Source organism: Drosophila santomea, chromosome 3R (genome assembly GCF_016746245.2).
Source record: "Drosophila santomea strain STO CAGO 1482 chromosome 3R, Prin_Dsan_1.1, whole genome shotgun sequence".
NCBI classification, from domain to species: Eukaryota; Metazoa; Arthropoda; class Insecta; order Diptera; family Drosophilidae; genus Drosophila; species Drosophila santomea.
Window position 1 is genome coordinate 26413972 of NC_053019.2, and position 24130 is coordinate 26438101.

A 24130-nucleotide genomic window follows, 5' to 3' on the forward strand; every position below is an offset into this window, starting at 1 on the left:
ATTAGTTAAAAGCTATGCTGACAGAATATCCAAATATTCATTTGAACACGTATGGATTTAAACATGAATACCCTAAATGCCAAACGCACACCACTAGTTATGGATATCGGAGCAGCTGCGATAATTATTTTTTAGGGAGATTTTGCCATTTTCTCATGTAACAAAAAAGTGGATCTAGCCACAAAATAAACGTAAATAACAAATGCTCTCGGTAAACAAATAGCGGAAAAGGCGATAGATACACCAGCGAACATGGAGTGCAATCTGGGCAGCGAGATTGGACAGAAGATGCGCGTAAGTTATTGGAAAAAATCAATGAACTCGTTATGGATACCAATCGGATACTCCAATAATATATGTTTTTTCACTCCATTAATAGAGCGCCGTAAAGGCAAAGCTGCTGGAGCTGGGCACCGGAGGATCGGCCGGTTTTATAGACGATGAACTGCCGGACTACGTCATGGTCATGGTGGCCAACAAGCGCACCAAACAGCAGATGAACGCCGAGCTGAATTTATTCCTAGGCGACCAGACCGACCTCTTCGTCACCTGGCTGCACGAGGTGCTGCAAAAGCTCCAGGAGGTCACACTCCCCACATCCAGTGGTATGGTGGATATCCTCATCTTTCTGAAGCACCCACTTATTCCCATTTTTCAGCTTCCAGCAAGAAGCGAAAGTCTCGCGGCCAGGGAGAAACAGCAAAGGTCAAGGAAAAGGAGAAAGACAAAAAAGGCTCGAAGAAGGATAAGCGACCGCACCGAAAGTCCGGAGATGAGCTGTCGGAACCACAGTCAAGTTCCGCTGATGCCATGCCCGTTATCAGCTCCATCACGGATGTATTTGCGGAAGAGCTCCTCGAGAAGGCAAAGAAAACCATGGACATCGATCATAGTGCCAAAGACGAGATCTTGCACAAAAAGAAAAAGCGCAAGTCCATCGAGGATGAGGATGCATCGGCTAGTAAGGCGCAGGATGTGCCCGCCGTCTCGGAGATCAGCTCAACTACTACCGGTGTTAACCGACAAAAAGATCTCGCCGAGCTGGCCGAAATCCAAAAGAAAATTTATGCAGCCAAGAAGCATTTACGCCAGATTGGCGAGATCGGGGATGAGAGCGATGAAGACGATGAGGATCTTTTGAACTTAAGCGCGCGGGAAGAGTCTGTGGACCAGGAGCCAGACGAGGATCCCCCGCAAACAGAGGCACCACCTCGAAAAGCTAAGAGTCCCATTATTTTCAACAGACGCGAGAAGACACCCGAAAAGCGTCCAGAGGCAGAACCGGAGATCGATTCTCGCCAGGAAGAAACGGAGGAGAGGAGCCCCAAAAAAGATTCGACGGCTGACAAAGTTAAGGAGGACCGTTCTGAGCGGCGATCTGTGCATGACCGTCTCGGTTCAAAGACCCAAGCGCCGGCAGAGCGTTCGCAGCGCAACCAAAAGGAGCTCTACGTGCCGGCCCATCGGCGACGCAGCGAACCCGAGGCCAGTAAAGAGCGCGGTCAAAGGGAGCGCTCCCGAGAACGACGCTCTAGCCGCGACACCTCTAGGGACACCAACCGTAATCACCGCCAGCGTCGGTCGCCTAGTCCAGAGGCTCCAAGTACAAAGCAACGCATTGGCTCCCGGGTTATTGTGGCCGTTAACAAGCCACCTGAGCCGTCGGACGATGAGGATATGGCCGACAAACCAGTCAACTCCGTGATTAAGATCAAGCCCAGGCCAAATGTTTCTCCCAGGCGACAGGCATGCAAGAACCTCCTTTTGCGAGCCGTTGCCGACGCCCAGCGCTCCACAATCCTGGCCAAGACTTCGACAAAGAAGGAGGACGAGGATGTGGGCAAGATCACAAGCTCTCTGGGCAAGCGCAAGTCGGTAGATAAGAGTGATCGGACTCGTGAACGTGATCGCGAGAGAGACCGAGGCAAAAGGAGTGCACCAAGCAACGAACTCTTCAGGCGCACCACTAGGGAATTAGTGGTAAATGTGACACAAAGGGAAGGCAAGCGTACACGGCGGTCCAACGAGAGTCGCGCAGAAATCAAAGTGGTGGAGGAAGAATATACGCCTAGTCTAATAACTGAGCAAGTCGAGACGTATGTGCCGCAGTTGCTGACCAACGTGGATGAATTGGATTTGCACATCAGCTCCCACGATGAGCCCAGTCCCAGTTCTGGAGCCCTCAAGACTCAGTTTGTGGTCACGTTAAACGGCGACAAAGCTCTCGGAGCTAAAAATGGCAAGGGAGGCGTCTTTCGCAAGCGGCCGAGCAACTCACGTAGACGCTCCTCCTCGCCAGTATCCACGCCACAAGTGTCCTCCTCCAACATTGAGCCCACGTCAACGACGGCAGACAAGCGACGCCGATCCAATCGGGAAAGAAGCTTCTCGCCATCGCCGAGACAGAACAGTGGTTCACCCTCCCTGCCGACAACACGCAGCATCAACCGCAGCGAGGTTCTCAGGCAGCCACAGGAGATCAAAAAGATTATCATCAAGAATGACACGGATGAGGATGATGAAATGCACGGGTCACCGAAAAAACGATCACCCAACAAGCGCCAACAAGCGGCGGTAGCTAACACATCAGCTAATGGGCACAAGGACAATAAGGATAAGGCTAAAATAGAGGACGGCTCCACAACTCCACCGCTGCCAGCCAAACCAAAGGCGCGGGCGGAGAAGAGAGCTTCCAGCAAAGAGAAATCCGTAAGATCTAATTCAGCGGAGGCGTCATCGGCCGCCAAATCCGCCAGCGCATCCACATCCGTTTCTACAACTACCAAAGCCAAGCACACGCCAATTCGCTTCACTCTTAAAAGTGAGGACGAGCCGAGTGCAAGTAAGAAGCGTCGTTCTGGCAGCCCCGATCGAGATGTCGTGGCTCCGGAGAAACGCAGGGTATCCATACGCAATGCGGAGGACAGGAAGTACGACAATTTGCCGGCGTGTAAGTGTATCTATTATTCAAATCTAAATTGAACAGTTACTTAAGACTTTACCTTATTTAGTGAGCGCAGTTAGCGTGGACTCGACCGTGCTGAAGGTGAACAAACCCAAGGAGCGCTGCAAGTATCATCCAAACTGCACAAAGCAGTTCTGTGAGTACTACCATCCAACGGCACCATGCAAGTCTTTCCCCAACTGCAAGTTTGCGGACAAGTGCATGTACTCGCATCCGAAGTGCAAATTCGACATGGCCTGCATGAGCATAGACTGCAACTACGCCCATGGCGGCCAAAGGGATCTGAGCCATGTGCAGCTTGCTGCTCCACCACTATGTAAGTGATAACTTTTGAATTTACCTTTACAAATTCATAAACTTTTTCAATTTATAGCCTCTCACGTCATACCAGTGCAGAACTACAAGTCGATATCGGCCCCTGTTACATCAACGACTGCAACTACGATGTGCAAGTACTACCCCAATTGTTCCAAGTTGGGCTGCACCTTCTATCATCCCAAACCCTGCCGCTTTGGCAAGAACTGCGTAAACAAGCTGGAGTGTATCTTCTACCATCCGGAGATGCAGAGCAAATTCAAGTGGGTGGCATCTTTGGGCTAATGTGCACTTACGTTCAAATGATATTTAGCAAATGTACTCTGGACTCCCGGCAATCGGTCACTATTCGATACCCCCTTATTTCAAGTGTATGATTAGGCGAGCTTGGAGTTTTTTTCTATCTATATACACGATGTTGTATATCTATTAAATCTTCATTATTATTTGCATTCATCCTACTGCTTATAATTAATAACTTGTGTATTAGTCATTAGCAGCTCTCTCACATAAATGATAAACAAAACTAAAATTTGTTGGTCTTGCGAATTTGTTTGCATTCAAACCATAAAGTACACGTCATGGTAAAGTTGACGAATAAATTTAGCAATAGTTGCTACAAATTGGAAAAGAACACGATTGTTTTATGTATGATTTGACGGGTGTCTTTATGTAGATAATTGAATAGACAATTAATTGGAAAAAAGTCGAAATATTTAATATTTATTATATAGTACAGTCTCTTAAGTTTACGCTTAGATATTCTAGAGCAAAATCTTTTTTTTATTTGATTTACTTAACCAATACTTTCTCTGTTCTTCTAGTTGTCATTGCTTTTTGTTACTAATTTTTTTTTGTTATAAGGCCACATTTACTGATATATATACTCGCGTATATATAGGCATATAGGATTTTCGGTTTTTAATTTCGATTTTAGCTCAGCTAATTTAGTTTAGGAGTCGGCAAACAATCTTATTTACAAAAATACTCGTACAATACATTTGATGGGCTTCCTTGCGGAATGCAAAGGGAAAATCGACGTCGGAGCTCAACTTTGTTCGCAGCTTTAGGATTACATATACGAGAAATCGAATACTGAATCTAAACTATCGGAACATAACTACATAACGACTATAGGGCGGTACGTATGTCATCTAAACTACTAGAATAAATAGACAACGGCATTATTAACTAACTAAAGCGTAGGCATGGGATCGGGAACGAGTCGAGGTGGAAGCCTGGCTGCTGCTGCTGCTATTGCTTTGAGCACCTTAAGATGTAAACCGTAACTAGGGGCCAACTTAGTACAAAACATTGCGTTACTCCTACAGCTAGGTGTATATGGGCGGATTTAAAAATATCTTTTGTTTGCTTTGCTAATCGTCGTTCATGCTCAAAACTCAAAACTAAATAAGTCGCTCTTCCGGCGGTGGCTTCAGTACGTTGTCCATTTCCAGCCGTGGATTGCAATACTCTTGCGCGCTCGGGCTGTAGGTGCCCCTGGTGGCCCGTTTGTTCCTGGCCATCACCAGGAAGGTGCCCAGAAGGGCTCCCGCGATTAACAGCAGCACCACCACTACGGGTATTACAATGATGGCAATGTCTGTGGTCGAAGGTCCATCCTCCTTGGCCGTTATCTGAAATGGAAAAGAATTTAGTATATAGTTTTCCGTACATTGAATTTGTAGGGCAACTTACCGGTGCTGTGCAGTTCTTGCCTGCAAAACCTTCCGGACACTCGCAGTAGTAGTCCGGTTTGGTGCCACAGGACTCCACGCAGCGACCGCCGTTGGAGCAGAGGTCCGTAGCGTTGCAGGGATCGGTAAAGTTGCAGTAGGCTCCGCAATGGGGCTTCTGGCAGATGCACTGGAATGATCCGGGCTTGTTAAAGCACCGCCCCAATCCGCCGCAGTAATCTCCCTCCACGCTGCACTCGTCGATGTCATTTTCACAGCGAATGCCCTCGAATCCGGTGCCCTGGCAATCGCACTCGTACCTGCCGACGAGGTCCTTGCACTGACCACCGTTCTGGCATGGATTCGATTCGCACTCGTTGATGTCCTGCTCGCACAGACGACCAGTGTATCCCAGGCTGCACTTGCACATCGGTACCTAAACAGTATAAAGTGTTTCGATGAATAAATGGTCACTGGGGGAATCTATTTTTAAGCCACTTACCGCTCCTGTGGTCAAGCATAGTCCACCGTTGTCGCAAGGCGTTATTTCACAGAAGGGAATGTCACATAGTGGACCCTCGAAGCCGGACACGCAGGTGCATGTAAAGTTGTTGCCAGTAGAAGCATCTGCAAGGAGAGAAGATTAGTAATCGTTGAAAGAAAATTGTTTAGCATAATAATGCAGCAACACTTACTGAATCCATTCTGGCACGTTGATCCGTTTCGACATGGCTCGTTCTCGCAGGTCATTTGCTTCAGCACGTCGCACTGCGGACCCATATAGTCCTCTGGACAGTCGCACACATACGAGGCAATCAGATCCGTGCAGTTGCCACCGTTGTGGCACGGCTGGTCCGCACACTCGTCGATGTTCTGCTCGCAGTGCTGACCCTCGAATCCTGGCTGACACTGGCAGTAGAAGGCAGCCACCTGGTTGATGCAGGTGCCGTTGTTCATGCATTCCGTGTTAAGACACTCGTCGATGTCCGTGCCGCAATCATCGCCCTCGAATCCAGGCTGACAGGTGCAGGCGTACTCATCCGATGGAGACTGGCAGAAGCCGTAATTTTTGCAGTCCGTCTGGAAGCACAGGATGCAGCCCTCCTCAGGTCGTGTGGCATTTAATCGAAATTGGGCCTTTTGCTGTACTGAAACATTGGTGCGCGAATACAGTTCCGCCATGGAGAAGTAGGGTAGTAGAAGATCGCCAACTCTTGCCTCTCCCACACAGCCCTTAAATTGGGAGCCCTGCTGGGCGGACAGAGTGGATCCGCGTGCTTGTCGTGACTCTGGCATGCCACCCAAGTAAACCTGAGTACTCGTAGCGATCAGGGACTGGAAGGCCGCTTGGTCGATGTCGGTGGAAAAGGCTGGCGTCGGATCCACCATCGATTCCCATCCCTTCCATCCGCCCTCCAGTTTGCTGTTGTGTGCCCTTAGGTAAATGCGACTCCATTCTCCGTCAGTGTTCTCCTTCTCAAAGCGGGCAGACTCGCCAAAATGCAGCGCACTGAGCTTCCAGGTGATGGTCACTCGTCCCCCGTTTACTCCGATCTCAAAGAATCCATCCACATTGTCGATGTACAGGAGAGTTCCTCCAGCACGAGTGCGGAAGGCAATATCAATCACCGGTTTAAGGATCTGCTTGGGAGCTGCTTCACTGACAATATCATCAGATTGAGGCTCCTGGAAATAGAAGAAGGCAAGAGGGCTGCGTTCCTGGCCAGTAAAAGTAGTGTTTGTAACACACTCATAGCCATCGTCCAGATTTTGGCACAAGCTTTGGCCCGGACATGTAACATGTTGGCAGAATTCGATCTCCTGGCAATTCTTGCCCTTGTAGCCATTGGGGCACTTGCAAGTGTAGTCGTTCCATGTGTTTCTGCACTCTGCGTTATGCAGACACGGATTCTTTCGGCACAAATCATCGGACACCTCACCAGGTAATACAGAGGCGCGATCGATGGTTACAGCGCCCAGGGGCTTGGCATTCACTTGGACGTCCGTCACATTCAGGGAATACATCTCCACAATTAGGTTTAGCGAACCGTTGCTGACCTTTACATCTTGGATTATGCCCTTAAAGTAGTCCCTGCTGTCGTCCGCCTCCTTGGGCACTGTTGTGTCTTCAATGGGTACTCCTGCTCCCGGAACCGGAACCATACCTGGTTCTGTGGTCGCTCCCAGGAGTGACTCGCGTGTGGGTGCAGGTCCGCCCAAGTAAAGCACCTGTGCATCCAGCAGACCCGTCGTGGACAACGTCTTGCGGAAGTACTCGGTGCCATTGAGCTTGACCTGCACGAGCGTTTGATTGCGCACCACTTCGATCAGGTGGTTATAGCCGTTGTCCAACTTCTGGCCGCCGACGGTGTAGGCCTCCGGAGTGCCGCTGAACTGCATCTTTACCAGCAGTTCTCCGCCATGTAATTTGGCTGCCACATATGAGTCCCCAACATCTGTTCAAGTATTAAGAGACAGGGTTAGTTTACGTGCATTTTGAATTCGATTTAAATTTACTTTTAGTGGGCGCTTTGCGCGGATCAGTGCCCAAGTAAAAGACTTGGCCGGTTGGCTCGCGGGTACGAATAAACATGGAAATGTCTAGGATGGATCGAATGGCTCGCCTAGCCACATCTGTGGTCTCCACAATCACAGCCGAGTGGGTGGTGTTCTCGTGGCCAAAAGTAGCAGCAGTCATATCTAATAAAAGCGAAATAATAATGTTTCAAAACCTGTATAGATTATCTCCGCTCAAGACTACTTACTGTGCTGACATGTGTGTCCAAAGAATGGTCTGGGACAATGGCAAGCAAAGGTGTGCCAAAGGTCCGTGCATTCACCGTTCGAATGGCAGGGATTCGGTTTACATTGCTCCGTGCGAGGACAACCGCTCTGGACATTTTCTAGCTTGGTGTAGCTGACATTCGCATCCTGCTCATCGGGAAAGATCCATTTACCGTTGACCATAATGTCTTGCATGCAGCCCACAAAAGCTGACGGCTGGTGGGTGAGGTGTCGCAGATAGGACTTCAGATTGGGAATGGTGCCACCCAGATATGTGCGCGGAAACGAGGGCTGGCTGTTGTTGGCCGTTTCGTAGGAGCCAACCGGAAAGATGGCCTGCTCGTCGTTGGCCGAAAGAACTAAATGCGATGTGTTTATGGCCACAAACACCTTGTGCCAGTTGCTGTCGTTCAGCTTCGATCCGATAAACACGCCCTCCCACTTGTTGAGTAGCGAGGAATGTAGATTTAGACGTCCATTAATCAGCTCCAAAATGTAGCTAACTGGCTCATTCTTTTCGCCTGTGGTTCCAAAGGCCAGAACTCCGTTGGGCAGAGTGGTCCTAAATTGAAGGTTAATGTCGTAGCCCTCCTCGCGTTCCGTGGTCACCGAAATCAAGCTAGTGGCCACCATTGACAGCGTGGTGGTCTTCTCGCATTTATCGCCTTGGAAACCGTTCTCGCAGGTGCAGTTGTACAGATGAGTTACCTCGTTGATCAGATACGGCAAGCATGCGCCGCCATTTAAGCAAGGCTGCAAGAAAGGGACCAACATTATAATAAATATATACTTAATTTTAATTGAGAGACTTACATTCTGGTCACAGCCTTTGAGGAGCACGGAACAGTTTTTGCCTCCGTAGTTCGCATCGCAGTCGCAGTCGTAGTCGTCTATCTGATCGTAACAAGTGCCCCTCTGGCAGGGATTATAGCGATCACACTCATCTATGTTGATCTCACAGTGGGTGCCCTCGAAGCCAGGTTCGCACTCGCAGGTGTAGGTACCAATCTGCAGACAAACACAAGTTGGATATTAAATCTCATGGTTTATAAATCCTTAGTTTGGTAACTCACTCCATCATTACAGTTTCCGTGCTTGCTGCAGGGATTACTGTCGCACTCATTGATGTTGATCTCGCAGTTCTTGCCAATGATGCCGGGCACACAGACGCACTCGTAGCTGAGGAATATTCAGGTTAATCCACAAATCTAAAATAGGATTGCGCTCCAAATGACTTACCCGCTGGCATTCTCAAAGGTGAAGGGCTGGCTGAACACCTTGGGCAGATCCGTGATCCGACTCATTTGGTAGAGCGTCATGTTGGAACGCTCCAGGCAGTTGCCATTGTACTGGCAGGGATTACTCTCGCACTCGTTGATATCCTGCTCACAGTTCTTGCCCTTGTAGCCGTTGTGGCAATCGCAGAAGTAATCCTTAACCTTGTCCACGCACTTGGCACCATTCGTGCACGGATTCGAGAGGCATTCGTCTATGTTCAGCTCACAATTCTGGCCCTCATAACCGGTGCCACTGCAGTCACACCGGAAGCCGCCCAATTGGTCGATGCACTGACCTCCATTCAAGCAGGGATCTCCCACGCAGTCGTCGATGTCGATGTCACAGATGCGACCCGTCATTCCCGGAATGCAGTTGCAGGTGAAGTTGTTGATCCTGTCGATGCAGGTGGAGCCGTTCGAGCAGGGATTACTACCGCACTCATCGATGTCCACTTCGCAGTTCTCGCCCTCGTATCCCGGTTGGCAAACGCACTCGTAGGCATTTATCTAAATTATTAAAATTTGATTAAATATTTAGTTTGGGGTAATACTCGATTTGTGGTAATCATCAAGCACTATTAAAGTTATTTAGTTGGAAATACATAAGTGGACTAGCTTACTAAGCTTCTAAGCATAAGCATCGGGAATAGTTCATAAAAATCTAAGCTCCCACTCACTTGTCTCAAAATCCGATGCTTTCCGAATTTAAAGAAAAACAACTAATTACACTTTAGTAACAAACTAATTCTCAGTCAGCAGCGGCAGACTCGGATCCAAATCCGACTGCCATCTACCTACCTTGTTGTGACACGTGGCTCCGTTGAGGCAGGGAAAGCTGAGGCATTCGTCCACATCGGAATCGCAGTGGACACCGGTAAATCCAGGTGTGCAATAGCACTTGTACGATCCCTTCTCGTTCTTGCAGATACCATTGCCGCAGATCTTGGGATGCAGGGTGCACTCGTCCACGTCGTTGCCGCAGGTACGTCCAGTCCATCCCCGGGTGCACTTGCACTCGTAGTCTCCATTCGGTAGGTCCACGCATTCTCCGCCATTCTGGCAGGGTTGCGTGGCACACTGGTTGCACACCTTGTTCTCCGGACAGAGGCACTGGTTCTGGACACACACCATTGGTTCTTGGCAGTTCAGTGGCGAACAGTTCTCGGCCTTCTCGCAGCGATCTCCCGAATAGCCGACGGCGCAATAGCAGTGGGTTCCGTTCATGGAGCAAGTGCCTCCATTGAGGCATTTTCCATTGGTGGCATTGCAGTTGATGGGTGTCAGGGCCAAAGCAGCCGCTCCATCGCCCGTGCTCGTTTGACAGTTGTAACCTGTGATTGTTTCTGGAGATTAGTATGCAATAGGACTTGGCTTTACTATTTAACTAACTTAATAGTTGTGGAATAAATATTTTAAAGTATATTTCGGGTTTCTAAAAGTGTTGACCAAATATTTATTAATTGTTTAACTAGATCTACTTTTCTACGTATTTATCTGGGGTTGCACTAAAAGTTTACAATTGGTTAGATTTAAACTAGAATCTTGAAGGAATCCACAATGTTGATTATTCTGGAATTATTCTGTATTATTAGATTATTCTTTTGCTAAATCACCACTGGAAAGGAGGAGCCCCTAGCTCCTTAGTAAATAGCTTTATAAGTACCTCAGCGAAGTGGATTCAGACAGGAGCCTAGTCGAAATCAATATCATTTTAAACCCATTAACCGCATGCAAATTAAACTCCCGTGAGTGGATCAACCATGACATGCACACTTTTAGGACAACCCCGGACAGATGTATGCCAAACCTGTGTATCCACTAGCACAAATACAGGAATAATTGCCACTATAGCCCAGGCAGGTGCCACCGTTCAAGCAGTTTTCTTGGGGACATGCATTCAGGGAGGCCGAGCGTTGGGTCGGAGATTGCAGTGGCTGTTGTGGTGGCTTCCTGTGGTGGCTACCGCTGGTGGTCGTTCCCACCGATGTACGGCCGGTTGTTATTGGAGGTATCTTGGTGGTTGTTAGGGTGTTGGGAATAGCTGGGTTAGGGTTTGCTCTGGCTCTTGCCGTTGTTGTGGGCTCTTGTTCTGGTGTCGGTGTGGTTGTTGTTGGCAGGCAGTGACCAATGGGGCCTACGATTATTACCCATCAAACGCAACATGGTTTTGTACAATACAAGATTAGGCCATTAGCTTATAGCAAATAAATATACATATACATATATATACACACTTAGTGTGGATGATGGCGAGTTGTTATCAAATGAGCAAATATCTAAGGGAAGATGCAACTATACAAGAACCCCCTCTTTCAGTACTACCGCATCCATTGCACCTACTTAGTTTTAGCTCACAACGCTTGCGTTTGAGCCACTCGGGCGATATGTAGCGCTTCTTCTTTTCGCTGGGGCACAGCGTGGCATCGAGAATGTCCAGCTCGAGCGGAGTCAGCGGCTCCAAGTCGGAAGCTTATATTTATCCCAATTGATTAGGTTGCGAATTAAAGACCATAAAACCCAAAGTAAGCGAGTGAATATTCATGCAATACGCAACAAATGATTCCCATAACCGGAAAGAATGGAACTTGCAACTCACCCGATGAGCCTGGCTTACACACGCACTTGCCGCCAACACACTCCGAATCGATGGGACACTGCTGGGCGCAGCTGGGTGCGATCTGGCACAGTTCACCCGTGTACTCCGGCGGACAGAGGCACTGGAAGCCGATGGGTTTGTCCAGGCAGGTGCCGCCGTTCAAGCACTGCTGCGTCTGGCATGTCATGGGTCGATCACAAATCTCACCGCCCCAGCCGTCCAGACACTGGCAGGTGTACCAGCCGTAGGTATCGAAGCATCTGCCGCCGTTCAGGCACGGATTCTTGTCGCACTCATCCACATTCGTCTGGCAGAAGGCACCCGTGTAGCCGGTGCCGCTGCAGTCGCAGCTGAATCCATTGATGCGGTCGATGCAGCTGCCGTTGTTTTGACACGGCTGTGATGCGCACTCATCCGTGTCCACCTCGCACCTGGCGCCAGCGTATCCCTTGGGACACTCGCAGGTGAGTGCTCCACTTCCGCCAATCACCACACACGCTCCATTGTTCAGGCAGGGATTCGTCTGGCAGAGTGGATGGATGTTCACCTCCGTCTCGCAGTGCTGACCACTGTGGTTGGGATCACAGAAGCACTGGTAATCCCCTCGTGAGTTCTCCAGGCAGGAACCGCCGTTCTCGCAGGGATTCTTGGCACACGGTGAGCCATTGTCCTTCTGGCAGTTCTTTCCCGAGTAACGTGCCGTGCACCGACACTCGTAACCCTCGGGACTCGAGGAGCAGGTTCCATGGCCCATGCAGGGGTCATTCAGGCAGAAGTTGTCCGGCAGTCGGGTGAAAAGATCGTGATCGCTGCAGGGACCTGGTGTCAAGGGACAGTGGCCAAAGACCACGTTCTGCACGGTCGAGTTGTTCACAAACTGCAGACCTGGTCCATCCAGGAGGCAGCCGGAGAAGGAGTTGCCCAGTATCAAGATGGCGTCCTTGTAGCCGATGTCCTGGTTCGTCAGGAACTGGCTGTTGTACGTGGAGTTGGCTGTGGAAGGGAAACAAATGAATTTACATTATTTTCTAGTAATTTATATTCTCTTGGTTTGTTTGCTCTTTTTACTCGCTTCTCTCACGTATTCTTTACAATCGTTTAATTGATTTTTCGAATGAGTTCATCCTCTGAGTTCTGCCTCTATTCAGTTAGCATTACTTATCCCTCGTGCTGTGATTCACTTCCATGTGCTTTGCTGTCCACGACTGACCCGAATGAGTGGGTGGGTGCTAGAGCCCATTCCATTTCGGCACAAATCCAATTTGGGGCAGTCAGGAAGACATGGGTACTTACCAAATATGCTTGCCGCGCGATCCACATGCAGATAGAGATTGCCGTACTCGTACTTGAACTGCAGCGTGTGCCAGCGGTTGTCCAGCAGTTGGTAGGGCAGCTTGACATCCAGCCGGTTGTTGGGCCCATGGACGGCGGGTCCGGCCAGTGAGATTTGCAGAAAGTCATTGAGCACTGAGATTACAATGGAGTTCTTGTTGTACTGCTGGGCGAGGATCTCGCCGCCGCGGCACGAGCGGAAGCTAATCGCCGAGTGGTCCCAAATGGGCATCGGCGTGGTCAGGCGGAGGTAAGTGGAGCCATTAAAGTACGCCTCCTTCGTTGGCACCGCCACTGAGGCGACATCTGCAACAGAAGATCAAGATTGCCAGGGTTAGTGGGATTAGCCAGTGCACTGGAAAGAATTTCCTATGAATAGTTTGAATCATAAATAGAAGTAAGTAGATACCCGCGTGCAACTGATATGAACCACCCAATTTCACTTGAAACCCAAACTAAATTCATATAAAACCGGAAACCTGCAGTAATTTAGAGTAACTTTTTCGCTAAATGCATCAGATGGGTAAAATGAATGAAGTGAGTGAAATAAAAGCATGACAAGGCCAGGTCGGTCAAGTCAAGTCAAGTCGGGCTCCCATTTAACTAATCGCATTTCATTCGCATTTGGCCAACGCATTTGTAACCGTAGACTTCCTCATTTCGCGTATTTGGCACACAGCACACGGCAAATGGCCAATTGGTTTACTTTGGCTTACATTTTCCCACTGCTGTTTAGTTCAGCATTTTCATTTTCGCCGCGTCTCTGTCCATTGCTCTCCGGCTAAGAAAGTGTTTTGTCTTTCAAATAGCATTGACCAAATTAGACGAGTTGCCAGTTGCCAGTTGCCAGTTGCCATGGCCCGGCACATGCCACTTAAATGGTAATCAGTTAAAGGCACCCGTCTGCTCAACTTTCGTTTGCGCTGATCACCAAAGCGCAGAATCAATTTCAGCTTCAGTAGAAAAACAGCCACCGCAGACCAGAAGACTCCATAACTGACTACAAGTCGCTTCTTTTTTTTTGAACACATTTTCTAAACAAATACAAAAAAATGGCAAAGCGAAACTAACTAGCTTTCTTGTGCACGAGGCGTTAAGATTTGCAAAGAGGGAAACTGTGAATGTACCAAATGTACATAATGTACATATGTACAACTTAAATAGACTTGCATGTTCATAAGCTGGTTTTCATCAATAGTCTGCAGATCAAGCAGAAAAAACAAACCTAAACAAAATCTTAAAACGGAAAGAAAGCGGCTCAGGAAAAAGTTATTAGCGAAAGGAAATCGAAACAAAATTCAGCGAAACCTTTCGTTTTTACATAAATTCGATTTTTATACAGCAAATCTCTTTACAATAAGTTAGTTATTAAAAGCCAGGAAGCCTGTTATAATGCAATGCTTAAATAGCTTATTATGAGTTTTGAGTAGTCATGCTTTTTCCTTGAGATGAACTAGACAGCGTTTGATTTATTTTACATAAGCTATATACTTTTTAATTTGTTCACATATTGATGATTTGCATTTGCCATTTATGATTTTTAACAACTCGGTGTCATTCAAAAACCGAAAAGACCATTGCTTTTTCAATGGCACTGTCCATGCTGAGATGTATGACCAAAAACAACATTTACTTAAGTTTATTTCCCCTTAATAACGCTGGCACATGTGTACTTGAGTATTTTTGCACTTCCCACACGCAGAAGTGATCATTTTAGCACCTCCTGACTCCGATGAACCCGTCTGTGGTCCGCTGTGCCCTTTGGGCTGCCCTGACCCATGGCAGCCACGAGCTTAGAAAGCGCTTGGTGGACTTTGGGGGACTTGGAAGACTTGGAAGACCTCGACAGAACCCGAACCAGGTTTAAACACAGCGGGCAACAAAATACAATAGTTTATGAGGCCATCGATTTTGCCGCCTCTTTTTACGCGGTCTTCTCAAACATTTTATTTCGCAGCCATTTAAAGGCGATTTGTTTCGCTATTTGCATTGACAGTACGCTGTTGTTGTCACCTCTGTGATTATGTGTGCCAGGTGAGAAGGGGGCGTGGCCGGGGGGGCGGGCAGCCAAGGTGTAGTCGGTGAGCAAGTAAATAAGTCGCAAGCAAAGTAGCTCATAATTATATTATACTCACGTACGAAACTATGCAGAAAAGTATTCAAAAGTTAAACGGCAAAAATGCTATAAAAATCACACATGTACACGGAGAAAAACGAAAGTCTCAAATTAACAAAAAATTAACAAAATTGAATTCATTTACGAGTTTGTTACTTCCTTATGGTAGTCTTAATTTATGAACTTTAGTTGATTTTACATTAAAATTGTACTCCAGTAATAGTATTTTTAATCGAAACAAAATGTGTTTCATTCCAAAACCATATGTATCTACTTGTAGAACCAGAATTCGATTGGATTGGTCGTTTATATAATAGATCCGTTGACTGTTTAGATTGGCCGCAAACAAACGGAACGGAAATTTCATAATCATAACCAGCGGCAAGAATTCTATTTCCATTTTTTATGCTTTTTTGCCGTTTTTCGAGTTTTTTGTTTATTATTTTCAGTTGTGTCATGAATGACTCGACTTTGGATTCGAACTGGAACTGCAAAAGTCTGGTTTAATTCTGCTTTGGAGAGCGTAAGAATTCTTTTTAGCGGTGTCATAAAAGAAACTGTTTAATAGCTTCTTTCGTCTTTTGTCAAAAGCATTCTGGGCAATCTGCTGGAAATGCTTTTTAAGCTTTTAATAATGGTCTCGCTTGGAGTTTTTCGGGGACAAAGATTGTTTTGTGCCCGTTTCTTAGAAAGAGGCGTGGCCAATAACCAGAACCTACGAATTTTAAATGATCTTTATTGTGACAGCTTTGAGAATGTGAGCTATTTTCGTAGATTAAAGTGTTATGAAAGTTCCTATTGTACTCTTCTTGCATAATCTTTAGAAATGAATTTGAAAGTATCTGTGTGAAAGTATCCATGTCTTTTATATGATATAAACTATACAATTCCGTGCCTAGCTGGCACCTAACTGCTACTTAAGTGATGAGCTACATTAAATAGTAACTCCCTTTAGTCGTTCATTGAAACTTATAATTAATAGGCTGACCATCATGCTCTTGCAAATTGTTTTGCTCAGTAAATGGGAACTATATAATAATTTCTTTAAGGAGTTTCCCTAAAACTGCAGAGCCCCTATACTTTAGTAAATCTTCCAATTTAAAAGAGAAAATGCTCTGGATCTTCAATCCATCGTCGAGATAATCACTCATTTTAAGTTCCCCCATTTCAGGTTTCCCATACCATTTACCACCCGTAAGAAACGAGTGATTTATGCAAAAAAAATAGTATGCGAAAAACTTTACTATGGAGGAAATGAGTACTGCCAATTCCTGACCCACCCGCACTCACACCTCAAGTTGGCCAAATGAGAGGCTCTCTCCAGTAGACCCAGTTAACAAAAACATTCAGCCCATTGCAGCACACACACTCGCATGGCACTGGTGTAAAACACAACATAAGTAGATGTATGCAAATTGGCTCAACTCGCTTTGCTTCGGTTTTACCTCAAGCTCTGCCAGTTGCATTTTGCATTTCGGATTTTGCACTGCATTCTGTTGGTGTGACTAATCAGCGTCAGCATATGCAAAAAACAATGCCGCACCGAGTGCAATACCAACGTGGAGTGTCTACACACAGCTGCGGTCACAATAATAGCAGACGAGAGTTCTGAGGCTTTAAACAATGGATAGCATTTTTGTGAAAATATAAAGATCTATAGCAGCATCAAAAATAATACCTGTATCGTACGACTTTCAAGCATGCCCTCAAATTTTTTCATTATTATCTAAATGGCAGCTGTGCACACATCCAAATGCATATTAACTTCGCTGACAGATGTCACCATAAGCTATTGCATTTGGCATTTTTTTTCACGATTCTAAAGCCTGAAGAGCTCTTTTGCTTGTCATCCCCCATACCTTCCCCCTTTTTATATGCATCCAACCCTTATCCGAAGTTGCAGGTCCGCTGTTTGGCCACAACAAAACAGGTTGCACGTTGCTAACTGGGCTAACTTGAACGGTTGCCGAGGATTTTGTTTTAGTTTCTCCCTCAAACAGAAAAACACTTGAAGTAAAGTGATAAATTGAGATGATAGAACCACCATTATTTAAGATTTAAATTTTCACAAAAGTTAGTGAAAAATACCTACATTTCGATAGAGAAAGTCTACAAAAGTATTGAATTGGTTTAAATATATCTTTTTTTTCTGTGCAAGTATTCGTTTTTTGTTGATGCGGGCCACTCTCTGCATTTGGTCATACTTCAATTCTTTTAGCTTCGTTTAAATGGTATATGGGGGTACATGGCTATAGTATGTTGCCTCACTTGGCAACCCACACAAAAACACGTTAACTAGTATTGTTGTTTTCAATTTTTGCTCTAAATACTTTTTACTTTTTCCGCAGCTTTTGAGTAACCGAACGCCCACGAAAAATTTCATTTTGCACTCGATTGTTTTGTGGTTTTCATTTCGCTTATCGGATGTTCAGATGTTCAGAAGTTGCATAAATTAAATTTGACCGAATTACACTTTTTTCCGTTTCTGTATTTCATTTGTTTGGCGGCTGCAACAACAATAACAATGTTTTTGTTTTGTCTAATTAAGTTTGAAATTTTTTAATTGCATTTTAATTGTTGCGTTTTCGTTTTCAGTTTTCGTTGTCTGTTCGTTATTTTTCTAAAAATGGAAAAGTGAAAACGTGTCGCGATTAAAATTTAATTATAGTTTGTTGATAATACGATTATCGAAAGGGCTTAATTGCACTCGATGCTCAATGAATAAGAGAGCTATAGATATTTTTATATACGGGCAAATGATCACAGGGAAGATCTTATACAAAGATAAGCGGACAAATAATGAAAACGCAATTTTAATAGTGTTTTTGTTGTTCAATTTTTCTTGTTATCTAAACCTTGTAGCTTACCTAAGGAAACTTAAATGGATTTAAATTATTAAAAGTGGAAATGGGTATTTAATTAATAGTAGCCAGGTATGGATACATTTCCGCTGTGCATATTTATGAGGCTTGTGTGGGTAAATCTTTTGGGAGATTCAATAAAAAAAGTTTCTTAAGAATTCTAAAGTAAACTAAGACACTTTAAAATCAAAGAGTTTTATGTCATAGCACAGAAAGGTATCTTCGTTATGAATAATAGATACCAACTGTAACAAAGATCAGAACTATCTTTCAAGCTTCAGCCAACAATTCTTCTAGGGTACATGGTATAATCCCTGTTGAAAATGATTCCTTTGTTGCGTTCCCTGGAGTCAACGCCTTTCTTCCCAAGATTAGTTAGTTCCCATGTCCAACGCTCTATTCTATAACTTACACATTTTCATGTCTGACTGCACTTGAGACCCGAAGAGCACATTGCTCTAAGCCATCATTTGTTCCAACACCTCGTTGGCGAGAAGAAAGAACCGAACAAAACTGAGATACGAATGCGTTCCCACACTAATTTCCGCTTGGGCTTCCAAGAAATGTGGTGAGGAAATACTTTTAAATATTTAAATAAAACCGCCTCTGCTACACAATATGGTAACAATACATTCAAAGTGGTCAGAAGCTAATTAGTTTTCATAAATCAACGTTTCCCATGAAAGCTGCAGATTATCAAGCAAACAAACCAAAAAGTTCGAGTGCGTCACCAATCCGGTGGATTCGCTCAAGTTACTCTCATGAAATTGTGAACGAAATTAAAAAAAAAATAGAAGGTAATAAAATGAAATTGCCACGAACTCGAGAGAAATAATGGCAATGATATCAAAGCATGCATATCAAGGTTTGATATCAGCATGCATAAGTGTGAAAAGTTTGAAGTTAGTGTTGACTGCAAGTAACAATTGAAGTTGAAATGAGTTCATGAATACAATTATTTCGATTTTGTTAATTAATTTTCCTTTTTTGTGCCATTTCTCGTTGAACTTGTTTGAACAGTTAACCGTGTGAATAAGTCTTAACGTTTAACAGTTAGCGTTTATTCATTAATATCTCTGGTTCTGGGAACAGCAAGATGACTCTCAAGCGCAAAGATCCCCAAAAATAAATGCTTAGAATGGGGCACACTCAAAATTAGACTCGCTTTTTCTCTCCCCCGCTCGTTTGGCGCCGGTCGGTTTTTTATTGTTTGTTAGTTTCTTTTTTAAGCCAACTCTGCGCAGGCGCGCCTGGGAACCAGTTTTGTGGCAGTCGGTGTGTTGTGTTGTTGCTCGACCGCTTTCTGTGTGTTGCCAACAAGGCGGCCCTTGTACATTCTGTGGGCCTGGAAAAAGGGGCGGCCAGACCCGTTCACAAACTGGCACAAAGCAATGAACTGTTGAATAAAACAAAACCGAAAACACGCCTGAGAATCTTTTCCGGTGCGTCCCCAAAGAGCAGCACCACCACATCCACCAGCACCACGAGAATCACCAGAACCGCCGGAATGAACCTCTAGAACCTTCAGAACCTACAAAACGTACAAAACCGCCTGAACCCACAAACTGGGCAAACACAGACTTCAGAAGTACATATAAACGCAGTCCGTGGGCGTTGCACCGCGGAAAGGTTTTCAAAATAAATTAAGGGCTGTGAGTAATTATGGAAAAATGTGTACAATCATATCAGGAAGTGACTTGACACTTTCAGGAGGGCATACTGTACATCACGGTAGTATAAACTATAAATAATTTAAGCCAAAGAAATAAGTATAGAGATATGTTATTCCTAGTATATATATTTAAAATCCCTGCTACCTTATTTAAGCTTTGCTTTGTGAGTTACGAACCACAATGTGCTATTCATTTGGTCACAAATAAATATTAAAAGCACGCATTCTGCGTCCGTTAATTGCCTTCAGAACCGTGGAGTATTCCCCAATTTCCCAGCTCAATTACCAAACAATTTGTGTTCGATTTCAGTGCGTTGTGGCCCATGGTAGCGTTGTTGCTGTGACTCAATGCTAACAATGGAATTTGTTGTTGCTGGCAGTACGCTGCGTATGCAAATAGCGACAGATAAAACGCCAGTACGTGATCACCGCGATAAAGACAATCCAACAGACAGCATTGAACAACGCCCACAAATTTTAAACATTTGTTTGCAACGAAATTTTTTTGGAATTAATATCGTGTAAAAGCGAAAGCTGCACAGTCTTTTTAAGTTTACTATACTGTCTCTTTATGTTATATTGTTTCTCATATTGCGGTTTTTGTGCATCGGTAATTTCCCAAGGTGGCTAGCTAATCGATGCAGACGCAGAAAACAGGCAACGTTGCAACTAGAAACTAGAAACTAGAAAGAACTATGCAGTTGTTTCGACCTCAAGTTACCTCAGTCTAACTTACAACAGAAGGCTATATACCAAATATTTCGGCTTTAGCCACAATAGGTCCTGAGATCCGAGCTCTGCATGCACAGTATTCCACTTCCGCCACAACTCCATGTTCCCCCATTAAGAAGTGGGTAGTAAAGTACCCCATAACCTTTAAAGGACGGGGGCAAATCAGTTCTTTTTTAGTTATACTCTGGCTATTTTTATAGACCTGGCTAACGACTTGCACTAATGGCCAACGTCAGGCAATGGTCGCGGCCGGCTGCGTAGGCCCACGGAACACGGCCCACGACGACCTGCGTCACGGCCGATTGCACTTTAACACTTGACCAGACCAGGCTGAAACACCGGACATCGGTGACCGTAGAGTGGAGAACGCGGGTGTGTCCCGCGCACAATTTCCATTCTCGATTTTCATTTACGTGCCAGAGAATTTCCATAAACTCGCGGGGTCACGTGTTGTTATCGTTAACGCAATGCAGGTAGTTTTGGTACATTTGTGTTTTCCCTCCACTTTTCCTGCGTGCAGAGAGTACCTGCGCCGCGATTTTTCCCCTGAAAATGATGGATTATTGCTGTTTAGGGCGGAAATTCAAACGAAAGCCGTACAGAAACCACTCTCGACGTGAAGATGACGCTGATGATCTTCGCTGTCGGTGTCTGGATTTTACGATGGTAGCAGCTATAAACCAGTTGCTGTGATGCCTTACAGGGATTTCCCAAACCAGACATTCATTTTCTCTTTCTTTCATTTGCCAGTTTTCCCTGTCAATCATAAACCAAAGTCATTTGATAAATTCTGTGATAAAGGTTGTGGTATTTCGGGCCCATTAAGAAGTTGCTGGTTACAGCAATTAAAAGAAATTGTTAATAGAAATAAAATGAAAAAAAAATTGGGGTCTTCCACTCTTTTTCTCTTTTATTAAACAAATGATGCACTTGCACTTTTGTAATTAAACTAAAAATTTTTTTACTATAAACTCAAAGAGCGAATAACCTGATTTTCTATGTGCTCGCTGCATTCCTGAGCTTTTCCTACCTGGAGCTGGAAAACTCTGTGTCTATCTGTGCTCCCTTTTCCCGAGTGTTCTTCTTATCAACCTATCAACGGAATTGCGGTATTGCTGACGTTGAGTTGGCCGCGCTTTTGCAACTGTTGTACTTCACTTTCCGGCCAAAAGATAAGATTGCGCGTAACAACAGCCGGATGGCTGGCCGCTTGGTGTGGGTTGGTACTCGAATTGTAAATAAATAAACCCAATTTTTAAGGTCGTTTTTGCACAATCCTATGGAAAAGGGGGCAGACAACACTAAGCCAACTGCACAATTGAGCCGCGGACAACATGTAACAGAAAATTACACATAATGAGTCAGCAAGAGTTGTGAATCAATTATTATGATCGTTATGCGATAAGTTTCACAGATTTCACTGTTGTGATATCGCTAAAGGCGCTTTGAAAATGCAGACAAATGAGGCATTATAGCCAAAAGATCGTACAAGTATCAAAAAATGAAAAAATAATAATTTATTACGTTTTCCGGTTATTTTCCTAAAAATGAGATATCCATTTGTATGTTACAGAGTGTAGGATCAAGCGGGTCAAGTTAAAATATCTCTTTTATTTTCAGTTAATAACTTTTCTTGACTGAGATTGCTAGTATTAACCGCTTTTGAAGCAATAATTTGATTAATTACCTCGTTCAGCGACTAAAGTTGAGGAGTAGTACTATACTAAATATAAATTTATACGCAATCGAAGCTAATACACTTCTAAGCATTCCTTCTGCTTGAGAGATAGGACCGAGCACACAATCATCGAAAATTAGAAATGAGTGTATAATTAACACAGTCAAACTTCAGGCAAGCCAGCTCCGTGAGTCACTTCTTGGAGGAAAACCCGTTGAACGAGTTTTTCGTATGCCCGAAATCAATGGAAATCCAAATTCCTTTTACCCAACATGACTTTTCCTTGGGCCACATCCCCAAAAAGACACGAATGCCCCCTTTCACACATACACACGACCTGTTGCTCTGTTTTTCGATTATGAGCTTTTGAAGCATCAGCAAATGTTCTGGCTGAAGCTAAAGAATGCATGTGGCTCAGCATATAAACTATTTACAGTGCGACATCCCTAAATAAAACTGATCATTAGGAGTTCATTAAAAATTATGGAATTTTATGTTTAAGTTTTAGGAGCTTGAGTAGAATTGGTTTATTTTTAAATATAATGCTGCAGGTTTCGTTTAAATTTTAACATTTAAGCCAGGCTTATGGACAATAACAACATTACAAATTCCTTTTAAAGTTGGTAAACATTTAGAACATTTTAATAATTTACATTAGTTCAATGCAGTGGAGTCATCACTGTAGCTTAAGAACCATGTAAACACTGTGTTGCTCTCTCATGTCCCTGACTATTGTGTCCCATCCTCGCTCCCCATCTCCTTCCGAATGTCCTCGACTCTCGCTCTCTCTATCCATGTGTTCTCTCTCTCACCTGTTGCTAAGTAAATAAGTATGAAGAGCGGTATCCATTGAGGCGACGAATAAACTGAAATGGCGCGCTTGAGCAAATGCGACGTAATTTGAGCTGCGCTTTTCGTGCGGTCTCGACTTCTTGCTGTTGTTGTTGCTGTTTCTACTGATGCCGCCACCGTTGTTGTTGTTGCTGTTGTTGCTTGCCGCTGCTTTTGTTGTTTTGGCAGTGACGCATTCGCGATTATAGCCATGATCGTTGATTTGTTGGCTCAAGTCGTGTTTGTCGTATTGGAAAGGGTTGCGTTTGGCTAAATGTTATTGATATTCAAACGATACTCATTGAGCTTGTTGTTGTTGGCAATTGCATTCTCCCTTTTCTTTCACCTTTCCTCTGCTCCACGCAAACACTCACACGCACAAACACACACGCACACACACGAGCAATCGGCACTTGGCTTAGAACAGGTTATTTTTATTTTTTTTTTAAGTTATATTCCTCTCTTTGCTGGCTGTATTATTTGCACACTTTCGCACGCGACACTTTCTAGCCTGAATTTGAATATTGAGCACAGAGATTCCGCTTTGAGCCAACTAATTTGCCATTTCTTCCTAGGCCACGATTCTGAATCACACCAACACACACACACACAAGCACAAGCGAGCGCCGAAGACTTGGCTTAAAAGAGAGGTGCGCTGTTCTTGTTGTTGTTGTTGTCGCTGCCCTTTTGAACTGCAAGCAGCACACACACACGCGCGCGCACACACATTGGCCAAAACGGGGGGCAAAAAAACGTTACGAGCGCGAGCGACCAATAAAACACACGTCCGAGCAGCAAGAGAAATTTTCGACCGTTTGAATCGCCGATACTCGATTCATTGGCTTATATACGCTGCAGTGTGACCAGTACGCCTAGCGTGGTTTGGCCGGGTCTGGTTTTCGGTATTGCACCGAGCCGGCATGCATGGTCACACTAAAATTTAAGTTGCACAGTGGTACAAAATGCATATGTAGGAAATACAAAAATACTTAGCTTCTTTATTGTTTTCGCATACAAATTTAATATTTACTTTGCACTTTTGCTATAACTATTTGATAGATTATTTTGTAGTATCTGTATCGGTGTGTAAATGCACGATACGCGAGCACAGGAAAGTTTGAATTTTGGCGGGAACATTCGAAAGTTAGTTAAAACTTCGTACTGATAGTTTCCGGCTTCAAAAGATAACTGAATATATTTGTAAATTGTGACCTAATTTCATTTTCCGCGGTATCCAAGTGCTACGAAAACAAATATGCAGCATTATTCACATAGAATTACAGAGCCCTTTAAAA

General features: G+C 44.8%; 2 protein-coding genes across 3 annotated transcripts; one reads left to right on the top strand and one right to left on the bottom strand.

The window, feature by feature from the left end:
- The first annotated feature begins 91 nt into the window (after window positions 1–91).
- On the top strand, window positions 92–3876 carry LOC120454149 (zinc finger CCCH domain-containing protein 14). The gene is made up of 5 exons (XM_039639208.2): window positions 92–294; window positions 380–605; window positions 659–2950; window positions 3012–3281; window positions 3339–3876. Exons 1-5 carry the CDS (start codon window positions 253–255, stop codon window positions 3563–3565), a joined length of 3057 nt encoding a protein of 1018 aa, XP_039495142.1. The 5' UTR covers window positions 92–252; the 3' UTR covers window positions 3566–3876.
- A 100-nt stretch (window positions 3877–3976) lies between these two features.
- On the bottom strand, window positions 3977–23657 carry LOC120454148 (protein crumbs). 2 transcript variants are annotated; one of them, XM_039639206.1, is made up of 14 exons: window positions 22817–23657; window positions 12907–13251; window positions 11614–12606; window positions 10825–11151; window positions 9816–10348; window positions 8980–9524; window positions 8814–8919; window positions 8554–8748; window positions 7722–8493; window positions 7474–7656; window positions 5652–7412; window positions 5459–5583; window positions 4979–5392; window positions 3977–4917 (listed from the first exon to the last, which is right to left on the bottom strand). In XM_039639206.1, the coding sequence occupies exons 1-14, from the start codon at window positions 23046–23048 to the stop codon at window positions 4687–4689; spliced, it is 6762 nt and encodes a 2253-aa protein (XP_039495140.1). In that variant the 5' UTR covers window positions 23049–23657; the 3' UTR covers window positions 3977–4686. The 2 variants fall into 2 exon arrangements, with proteins under 2 accessions (XP_039495140.1, XP_039495141.1); XM_039639207.1 differs by lacking the exon at window positions 10825–11151.
- Window positions 23658–24130: the final 473 nt, after the last annotated feature.

Coding starts and splice junctions, on each gene's coding strand:
- LOC120454149 (XM_039639208.2), top strand. CDS start 253: ATGGAGTGCAATCTGGGCAGCGAGATTGGACAGAAGATGCGC. Junction 2,951..3,011: donor GTACGACAATTTGCCGGCGT/GTAAGTGTATCT, acceptor TACCTTATTTAG/TGAGCGCAGTTAGCGTGGAC. Junction 3,282..3,338: donor GCTTGCTGCTCCACCACTAT/GTAAGTGATAAC, acceptor TTCAATTTATAG/CCTCTCACGTCATACCAGTG.
- LOC120454148 (XM_039639206.1), bottom strand. CDS start 23,048: ATGGCTATAATCGCGAATGCGTCACTGCCAAAACAACAAAAGCAGCGG. Junction 11,152..11,613: donor GTGTAAGCCAGGCTCATCGG/GTGAGTTGCAAG, acceptor TAATAATCGTAG/GCCCCATTGGTCACTGCCTG. Junction 9,525..9,815: donor GAGCCACGTGTCACAACAAG/GTAGGTAGATGG, acceptor TTAATAATTTAG/ATAAATGCCTACGAGTGCGT.